This window comes from Arachis ipaensis, chromosome B6, assembly GCF_059453495.1.
Source record: "Arachis ipaensis isolate K30076 ecotype BB chromosome B6, ASM5945349v1, whole genome shotgun sequence".
NCBI classification, from domain to species: domain Eukaryota; kingdom Viridiplantae; phylum Streptophyta; class Magnoliopsida; order Fabales; family Fabaceae; genus Arachis; species Arachis ipaensis.
The window spans coordinates 40,442,983-40,453,735 of record NC_142441.1 but is presented as its reverse complement, the minus strand read 5'-3'; the positions used below and the strand labels follow the sequence as shown (position 1 = coordinate 40,453,735).

General features: G+C 33.7%; 1 protein-coding gene across 1 annotated transcript; it reads left to right on the top strand.

Moving 5' to 3' along the window:
- The first annotated feature begins 1,693 nt into the window (after window positions 1-1,693).
- LOC107646789 (uncharacterized) lies at window positions 1,694-3,572 on the top strand. Its single transcript, XM_021105502.2, has 7 exons — window positions 1,694-2,155; window positions 2,242-2,328; window positions 2,536-2,664; window positions 2,755-2,889; window positions 3,037-3,149; window positions 3,220-3,283; window positions 3,399-3,572. The coding sequence occupies exons 1-7, from the start codon at window positions 1,694-1,696 to the stop codon at window positions 3,570-3,572; spliced, it is 1,164 nt and encodes a 387-aa protein (XP_020961161.2).
- The last annotated feature ends 7,181 nt before the right edge of the window (window positions 3,573-10,753 follow it).

Sequence of the window (10,753 nt, the reverse complement as noted above, 5' to 3'; positions counted from 1 at the left end):
CTTATAGAAGCGAAGAATCATCACCGGTGAAGAAGCAAAAAAGAAAGAAAAAGACACAAAGAACACCAAAAAAGTAAGCACTTCTTTGGATAATATTCTGTGATAAAATTAATTTTTTATTTCTGATTCATACTTATTTTTTCCACCCAGAACACAATCCAAAAAGAAAAAGGTTGTTGTTGAGCATTCATCTCCTGAAGAAGATCAATCCTATGATGGGTACAGTACTTCGTAAGCTATATTACCGTCTATCATCATAATTATTTTTGTTAACATCTTCTTTTATGAATGTAGTGACAGATATGAAATAGGAAGTGAAGATCTAGATGAATTGTTAAGGGAAAACAATGAAAAATCTGCTGCAGAGGGGTATGTCTTGTTGGGGTGTATATTTCAGATTTTAGGGTATTTTCTTGGCTAATAATTGTTTCTTGTTTCGCAGGGAGAAGCAAGCTGACCTGCGATCGACGGAAGGTCACTATGTCTCCTCTGAAACGTAAGAAGCTTTATTTGATAAAATCTTGTTATCATGATTTAATTGTATGATATTTTGTCTGAATAACATGAACTCTGTTTAGAATACCAGACGTAAACTTGGGAAGTGATGATCCTTCCTCTCAAGGACACACAGAACAAAGTAGCGTAAACAGACCGGCAGAGAGCATATAATTTCTCTTTTAAATAACCATTACTTTTGTTCTTTTATTACCTTCTACTTCTAATTTGGTATATATTTTTTTTAGAAAAAAAGCCCTTTATTGTTTTATTCAAGAAAAAAAAGGCAGGAAAAAAAAAGCAAAAACTGCAAGTATGTAAGTTCTCAAAAAACAAAGCCTGTCGTTCTTTTGAATTGTTCGGGTGTATTTTTGACTTTCTTTGGGTGTATTTTAGGTTGAGTCTGGTTGAAGAGTCACCCAGTGAGCCGACTGATTCGAATATGATGGTTGTGAGGAAAGAGACACCGTCCGAAGGTCTTGCAATGTAAGTTTTTCAAGAATATTTCAACCTTATAACCTTTTTATTTTCAAAGGCATTGTTAACCTTTTATTTTTCTTCTTGTTTAGAGTTCCGATTCAAGTTTGTCTACCAGTGTCCCAAACAACTACTGTGCCGAAATTTGAAGAAACACCTGAGACAGAATATGAACCAACCCCTCTGCTACAAATTGAAGGACCTACAAAAACGTAAGAAACAGTATTGGGTGTATATTTTATTACAGTATGGCTGTATATTGAGTTACAGTTTGGGTGTATATTGGCTTACAGTTTGGGTGTATATTGCCCCTGAATAGTTTTTTTTCGTCATGATTAATTTGATGTGCCGTGCAGCACTCCTGAACCCCCCCAACAACTTGAAGAAAGCACAGCCACACTTCCCCCAGCTCCATCTAAAAGGTAAGTTCATTAGAGTAAAATCAATGTATGGGTGTATATTGGGTTACAGTTTGGGTGTATATTGTTCCTGAATAGTTTTTTTTATGTCATGATTAATTTTATGTGCCGTGCAGCACTCCTGAACTCCCCCAACAACTTGAAGAAAGCACACCCACGCTTCTCCCAGCTCCATCTAAAACGTAAGTTCATCAGAGTAAAATCAATGTTTTGGTTATCATCCGTATATTCTTATTGTTATAATACGTTATACATGATCACGCAGTTATCCAGCCCCAGAAGACGCTGCTGCGCTATTGATGATGGCACGGACAGCATCGTACATTCCTAGAACAGATCCGTTGCCATCATTCAGCCTTGCCTTCACTGATTCAAGCCAAGAAGAAGCAACAACGCAGGAGGGAGCGTCAACGCAGGAGGCAGACAAGGCAAAAACTCCAGAAACTGCAATTTTGCTAGAACAATTAGACGATTTGGTACAAAAAATAGCAAGCAGTGCGGCGAAAGAAGAAAGTAAAAGTCCACAAATTCAAAAGGAGACTGGCGGAGAAAGTTCTGGGAAGTTTGAAACTCCTGCGGGAATAAATCAGAATACGGTTGATATGAAAGAGAAGTGCTACATCTGGGGGACGCGAGTGAAGACATACGCAGATGGCAGAACTAACGAGTTTGACAACGTGTGCACTCTGATTGCCCAAGATAAATACATTTTGACAAGAATGCACCTTGCATCACTCCAGGCAGAAAGTTATATAGAAGCTGAGGTAATATTAGAATAACATTAATGTTTTTACACCAAAGTTAACTGCATTATTTATTAATGTAAATTGATTTCGGCATATATTTCTAGATTGTATCTGCCATGTGCCTCATCCTCAACCAGAAAAATGATAAAAGGTTTCGAGAACAAGTATACTGTCTCCCCCCTAATATTTTGGTAAGTGTTACTTCTACAAATTTTGGGTGTATTTTCTGTATTCCTTAGGGTGTATATTCTCTGATCAACTGGGTCTGTTTTTGTATTCATTTGGGTGTATTTTTTTACGTTCAATTGGGTGTAAGTTGTGTAGTCATTTGGGTTTATTTAAAGTATTCACTTGAGTGTATTTTCAGTATTTCATTTGTTGTTTCACAATTGTTGCAGAACATGGCCATTTGGAAGCACCCAAACGGGGAATTCATATCACCTAAAACCAATAAAGAATTCAGGGTGGAAGACTACCCAATGTTTATTCCCTTCATAAATGCAAAAAAATTAACTTCACATCCATATGTAAATTTTCATTTATAAAATTTGTTAGTACCGTTCTTTACTTATATGCCAAATAAAATAACACACTATTGAAATATGGCAATCCTTCAGATTTTTGCACCTATTTGCCACTTAGGCCATTGGTGGTTATGGGTGATTGATACAACAAAGTGGAGATTTTATATACTTGACCCGCTACACAAGAAAGCTCCAACCAATGAGAGAAAGCAGGTTAATAAATTCACTGTAAGTTGGCTCTGTGTTCTTTATTTTAATAGATAGGTGTATTTCAATTCAATATAAGGTGTATGTATGTTTTGCTTTGGGTGTAAGTATGTTCTCCTTTGGGTGTATTTCATTCGGGTGTATTACTGATTTGTTTTGTTTTTTAAGGGATATGTAATTTCAAGAATGAGAGCATATGCCGGCGGGGCATCTCTGAAGAAAAACGAGAAGGAGAAGGAAATTAAAACATCATACGGTAACATCTCAGGCCAAAAATCAAAGTATAAAATTGTGACTCTGAACATTAAACTTTCCTAAATGAGATTTGTAATTTATTTTCTTCGTTTTCAGCTATGACTGTGCTATTTACGTTATGAAGTGGCTTGAGTTAACTGAGCCCGAAAATATTAAAAGGGTGAAGTATGAATGAGATAATTGGACACAGGTAACTGTCTTTAAAACTATATAACTCTGTATTAATTTACTGAATTAATATTGTTGTTTAAACAGAATATACTTTTTAATTGTAGGACGAGGTAGACCACTATAGAGTAGAATATGCTTCGCGGATACTATTCAGTGAAATGAATAAAGAGAGAGATCAAGCAATTAGAGCGAGTAATGCAATAATATTGTCCAAGCCATCCTCAGTATTATTGAGTCCATTTTGTCAGATAAATTCTACTGATATAGAAACTGAGTAATCTAACTGCTAGCTAGTTTGTAAATTGAACAAATGCTGTAAAAATTTGCCATTTATAAACAACTTCTATTCAATGAAATTTTTTTCCATAGTTAAACTGTTTGTGCTGTTAAACTGTCTGTGCTGTATTCAAAAGCTCTGTATTACAGGTGGTAAAATATGAAGGAAAACATCAAGGCAGATCTAAACACAAATTATAAACTTTTACACCCAACGGAAGTTTAATATACACCCAAGATTGCTTAAATATACACCTAAACTGTCTGTGCTGTTAAACTGTCTGTGCTGTATTCAAAATGTATGAATTACAGGTACTATAATATGAAGAAAAAACATCAAATCAAATATACACCTATAACCTGCGATTTTTTACACCCAAAAAAAGTTGAATATACACCCTGAAATCTACCCCCTGATGCTTTGAGCCTAAAACCTTGAACACTAAACACTTAAAACCTAAACCCTTACCCCTAACCTATAAACCCTAAAACCCTATACCCTAATATTATATATATGTATCTATATGTAAAATGTGAATCACAAGAAAATTCACAAAAATACACCCAAAAGAACAGTGCTTTTACACCCATATTCTGTAACTATACAGCCAAAGAGTTATCCCCTACTGTTGGTACCCTGAACTGATAATTCATAACATGTCCTTGATATTGGCTGGAATTTGAATGCACCACTGATGCAGTATCAAACAAGTTTATCTAAATATAACAAACTCACATATTAGCTAAACTATTAACGAGAAACATAAACTCAATCACCACAAATTTAAAGAACATTACTTTTACCTCGCTTAAAACATTCATTTTCTTCTTCTTTGTGGCATTTGTAATCTGTTTGTCCAACTTTGAACCTAGCCTATTTTTTGGACGTCCTCTTGTTCGAATCCTTGGCGGGCTTTGAAGCTCGTTAACGGATTCCAAGTTGGCGTCTTCGTGGGATAAAGAAGATGTCCCCTTCCTTTTGGCTTTTAATGATTCCATCTCAGCCATGACGTTATCGTATGTACGGTGCAGAATTACAGTCAGCTCCTCCGATTCGGATGCAAATTCGCAAATATTTTGTGAACGAAAAACCAATTGGTCAAACCTCTTGCTTCTTGGCTCCATCAGTGGCTCGTCGTGGCTGCTCTTGATATGTGTGTGTCGCCTCTTTACCTTCTTACTCCATCGTTCCAGTATATATCTAGGTGACACTTGGCTTACTTGTTCAAAGCTTAACACGCTTAGTGCGTGACGACACAGTATCCCTCTCGACTCGAATAATAAGCATTGAAATTTTACCTCGGCTGCAACTGAGTCGTAAGTAACCACAAACTTGTTGAATATTGAGCTGAAAACTTATTCTCCAACTTCGTATACTGAATAGCTTAGAGCGGAATTCGTTAATCTGGTGATGCAATTCGCCTTTCCTCTGAATTGTGCTTGGACTTCCCTAAACTTTTGATGAGTGTACACATCTTGAAACTGAGCTTCAATGGAGGATTTGGTTGCACACGGTATGACCGTATAAAAATCTGCAGCATCTGATTCTCTCTCTGCTTGCTCTCTGCTTCCGAGGCAATTATCGTATTGTTTGACGAACTGAATAAGCGAGCTATTCCGGGTGATAAACTTGTTAAAAAATGAATGCATGCTCTCGCTCCTTTGTGTGCTTCTCATCCCTGCTCAGAAGTGGTGATCCAGATAGATAGAAACCTATATATGATGGTCTTCATACAGATATGCAGAATACACCCAAACACAGACTATAAATACACCTGAAAAAACATGCAATTTACACCTCTGCTGCAGATTTTAAACAAACATTACCTGAAAGCCACTTGTTGTCCACAAGACCAAAATTCAGCAGAAAATCATTCCAATTCCTATCGAATGAGTCTTTGCTATGAGAGTTCCAAACAACTTGGCTCATTTCTTGTTCAATATCTGCATATCCCTTGTACCCATTTAATTTGCTTGGAATCTTCTTCATGATGTGCCAAATACACCAACGGTGAATTGTTGTTGGTATACAGGCCTCTAAAGCCCTTTTTATTGATGCGCATTGATCGGTGAGAAACCCTTTCGGAGCGTTTCCTCCCATGCAACGAAGCCAACATTGAAATAACCATTTGAATGATTCAATTTCTTCGTTTTTCATCAAAGAACATCCGAGAAGTGTTGACTGACCGTGATGATTCACCCCGACAAAAGAACCACAAACCAAATTATACCTGAAACAAATTACCATAGTGCAGAATGCAAAATCATTAGGTACACCCAACAAATGCTTCATATACACCCAAAAAAACAGCCAATATACACCTCTGCTACGGATTCATAAAAAAACATTAATTTAGCATCATAAACAGGGGCAGTTTGTTACCTGTTTGTATTGTAGGTGGTGTCAAATGAAATAACGTCTCCGAAATACTCAAAGGCAGCTCTACTTCTTGCATCGGCCCAAAAAGCCAGCTTAATCGATTGATCCTCCCTGAGTTCAAGCTCAAAAAAGAAATTCTGATTCTTCTCTTTCATTCTTAACAAATATTTTCCGAATTTCTTTGCATCTTCTTGTTCGGAAACATTCCGCACTTCCCTGGTAATGTAATTCCTCACATCCTTTTCGATAAAATTTAACTCGCGGTGACCCCCGGCAGCCGCAACAAATGATTGGTAGGTTTTGCTTGGTCTGATACCGGCCTCCTCGTTATTCTCTATTGTACGACGAATGGACATGCTTAGTTCCCTGTGCTGTTTGAGCATCTCTGCTTTACTTGGACAGCAGGGGTGTGAATGATCCAGCACAACCTTTGAAATGATCCAAGCACCGACATCCTTCAATGTGTGTATATAAATTCTTGCAGGACAGTTTAAACCGGCTGTTGGATTAGTCTTCTCGGTCGGAGATATTTTAGATTTCCATTTTCCCTCTCTGCTACATGTAATCAATTGATTCTTAATCTTGTTTTCCTTCCTATTTGTGCTCCAAACTCTTGTAGAAAAACCTGCAGCCTTGGCGTAGTTCCTGTAAAATTTTCCAGCATCTTCAAGGGTGGTAAAGGTCATTCCAACCTTCGGAACAAACTGGTCATTAACAACAGAGAGAGGCTGCAGAATACACCATGTCAAAAACTAAAAATACACCTAATCATGTCTGATATAATACACCTGAACCACAACAACTCAACTAAAATGACAATAAAAGCCATAAACTATAAATACACAGGCTGCAGAATACACCATGTCAAAAACTAAAAACACACCCAATTATGTCTAATATAATACACCCGAACAACAACAACTCAGTTAAAATAACAGAAAAAATAGTAAACTGTAAATACACCCACACTTCCCACAAAAATACACCCAAAAAAAGTTCTGACCTACACCTGATCGTCTGCTATAAATTCCAGATAATTAATCAAAACTAATACATTACATTCAATCCACAGATTTATCTTCATGCGTTATTTTGACAGTCAATGTTCACGAATTATTCACCTACACAATGCTATACAAATTACTGCAACAAAATTTATAGTAATCCTATGTAAATCAAACCTCAGGAACTTCGTTAGATTCAAATTCATAATCCACTTCGCCAGGATTCAGCTGACAATCTGAGGTTGAATCATCCATTATCTTCAAAACGAGTTCAAACTTTGATTTCAGAAAACAAAAAATCAAATAGAAAACGAAGCTGGAGTTACAGAGAGAGGAACTAACGTAAATGACGAAGAAGAAACGAGTGAGAAAGGAGGGGAAAAGAACGATCGAAGAAACCAGGGGAAGCTTCGCGAGAAGAAGAACGAGCAAATCTGCAAATAAGGAAAACGAAGAAGGAAACAAATCTTTTAGATTTGGTAGTTATATATACGCGGGATCTCTATATAGCGCGTGTATACGACATAACCATTGGAGCGCGTTTTAGGTTTTATTTGTTAACTAACTTGTAAAGCATACAAGTCGTTAGCGCTTGTATGCAGAGCTTTTCTGTATTAATTTTATTTTTTAATATTTTAGATAAATTTTAATTTTATCTCTAATGAAATATTCTATTTTTATCTTAAATATTTTATTTTATTTTATTTTAATTTTTTGGCTAAAATTTATTTTTTAAAAAAATATTGTTTTTTTATTATAATTTTCTTCTAGATAATGACAAAAATCATAATTGTAATGATGATTGTAGTGATTTAAAAGTGAAAGTGATAGAAAAAAAAGAAAAAAATATAGTAATAGAGAAAAAAAAGATATTTTTTAAAAATAAAGTTTTAATTTTGACCAAATAATAAAATAAAATAAAATAAAATATTTAAAATAAAAATAAAATATTTTAAACGTTAGGGACTAAAAATACTTAACCCTAATGTTTTATATTTTATGTTCATCGTTTATTTAGTTAAGAGGTTTTTTTTTTATGATAGTCTCAAATTCTGTAAATACTTTAGATACTCTTCTAACCAAATCTAAAAATTTTCAAGGACAATAATAAAAGCTATCTAATAATCTGAAGCATCCCGGGCGACGTTTTTTAGAAGTTTTAAGCTTGTCATTCAAAATAACTCCTCTCTAGTTAATATTGTTTTATTTTTTTACCTCAGAAGTTGTTTTTAAATTGACAAATTATGCTAACATATTCTATTGTACAAGTCAAGCATTTCTAATTTATTTATCTTAGGAAAAATTCTTGTATAGCATGATTCAATTTGTCACCTTCTGTATGATGGATCAAAAGAACAAATATAATGTCCAATAAAAATAATTTTTAAAAATTTTTTAAAAATAAAAATTATTATTAACTGAAGTGTCTGATTTAAAATTGAGGTCTGCTACACATACAACACAAGTTTTTTTGGCTTACAAGTCTTACAAGTTGGCACAAGCCTAACAAAAAACACGCATTATACTCCCTCATTTAATAGTAAATAAACGCACGTTATTTAACCACTTCCTGTTTCCAAAGCGCGCTACTCACCATGCATTATAAACGACTCTTCTTCTTCTTCTTCCTCCATGAAAACGAGTTTCTTGCCAAATTTGAAGATAATGGAACTTCAGACATACACCCAAAGGATTACAGAAATACACTCAAACGATTACAAAAATACACCAAAAGAATTACAGAAATATACCCAAACGGTTACAGGAATTCACCTAAACGATTATAGAAATACACCCAAAATTCGTTGAAGTACACCTTATGCATAATTCAGAACTCTTTCTCTTTCTCCTCCTCATCTTCTGCTGCTTCTTCTTCTTCAAAAACGATTTCAGAGCTTGATGTCAAAAAAAATGGAAATCGAGAATAACGAAGAAAGAAAACAAAGAGAGAAGCACGTAAATGAAGAAGGAGAAAGAGAAGGCAAGAAACGAAAGAAAAGAAGAAGAAGAAGAAGAAGAAGAAGAGGAGGAAGAAGAACGTGCAGCAAGAAGAAGAAGAAGGTGCAGTGAAAACGTTCAGTAACGGTTGAAGAAGGAGAAAGAGAATGCAAGAAACGAAAGAAAAGAAGAAAAAGAAGAGGAAAATGAAGAAGAACGTGCGCAAGAAGAAGAAGAAGAAGATACACTTGTAAAGACTTATATAAAAAAACGCTTGTACATGGAGAATTTCTCTTAATTATTGAAAAATCCATTTGAGTATTTATTATTTATATTCTGTCATGAGAAGTGAGACGATAGTATATAAATGCAAATACAAGCATAAACTCAATCCACATTTGGCATAATCATATAACAAGCACCATCAATGGGCACCACCACGTCCATTGTTTGGTGCGGAATGCCTAAAGGTCCATGCTATCACTAATCATGAACCTTATCATAACTCATTTTTACAGTCATGTTGCGCCAGTTTAGCACGTGGGTATGGTTTGGATTCATGACTCATGAGGGGACTGTTACGTCAACCTCACCTGAAGTTTAGATTGATCAAAGAATATATATATATATATATAAGAAAGAAAGAAAGAAAGAAAAAAAGAAAGATACTCTTGAACTCAAGAAGATAGCATGTCTCTGGTCTAAATTCTGAAATAAATATAGTTATATTCTACAGCTTTCTACCGATTATTTCGGCTGTTTGCTTAACAGTTAGTGATTTTCTTATGGGAAACAGAAGTGGCCATTCCTCAATTATTATTTGTTAGATGGGTTTTATGGTAACTATATAGAGGTAATTATAATAGTTATGTTTTGACGGTGGACTCTTAGATAGAGATGTGGAAAAAGATACGATGAATATCTCTATGAAGTTCCAATTAAACATGGCTATATTATTTTATAATAAGTTATATTTTAATGTTAAAAATACTGATATATATAACATGTTCTAGTATTAGTATGCATATTTTCTCTTTTTAGCTTATTTTTTTTATTTTTATTATAATCATATAAAAATTTATATTTAATAAATAATTATATTAATGATCAATTATTCTAATATAATAATCAATTATACGTAAACATAATTAGTATTTATATAATATTTATATTTATAATATTGTTATGCACATGTGTATTAATAATATATATTGATTAAACATTTTTATATTAATTTCGTGTGACTGAAGGTTATATATAATATTTTTTATCGTTTATGAATCTAAGTCATCGTTATTAAAACAGAATCGATGATTGAACTAGTCAAGTTATTGATTTATTAGTTTACTAGTTCAACTAATAAATTATTAGTTAAACCAGTAAAATCAATTTTATATAAATAAAAATTATAAAATCGTCAAAAATTTAAATTTTAAAATAAATATATTCACTAATATTTTAATATATAAATGTAAATATTAAAAATATTTAATACTTATTTTAATAATTATATAAATCCTAAAATATTAAATTACAAAAATTAACATAAATTAAATTAAATAAATATAAAATAATTCAATTATGTATGTTTATAATATATAATAATTAGTACATAGAATGACAAGATAACCACTGTTTGATCTAAGCCAATAATTCTCGTGGGATCGACCCTGACTCACCTCAAGTATTACTTGGACGACCCAATGCACTTGCTGGTTTAGTTGTACGGAGTGTGGGAATCCGTTTATCAAGTTTTTGACGCTGTTACCGAGGATTGTTCGAATTTGAACAAACTAATGGATTATTTTGGTGCTTAGATTAGGAATTGTCTTTAGTTTTGTTTGAGTCTTTTATTTTCTTT

Coding starts and splice junctions, on each gene's coding strand:
- LOC107646789 (XM_021105502.2), top strand. CDS start 1,694: ATGGCACGGACAGCATCGTACATTCCTAGAACAGATCCGTTGCCATCA. Junction 2,665..2,754: donor AATTAACTTCACATCCATAT/GTAAATTTTCAT, acceptor GCAATCCTTCAG/ATTTTTGCACCTATTTGCCA. Junction 3,150..3,219: donor ATCTCAGGCCAAAAATCAAA/GTATAAAATTGT, acceptor CTTCGTTTTCAG/CTATGACTGTGCTATTTACG.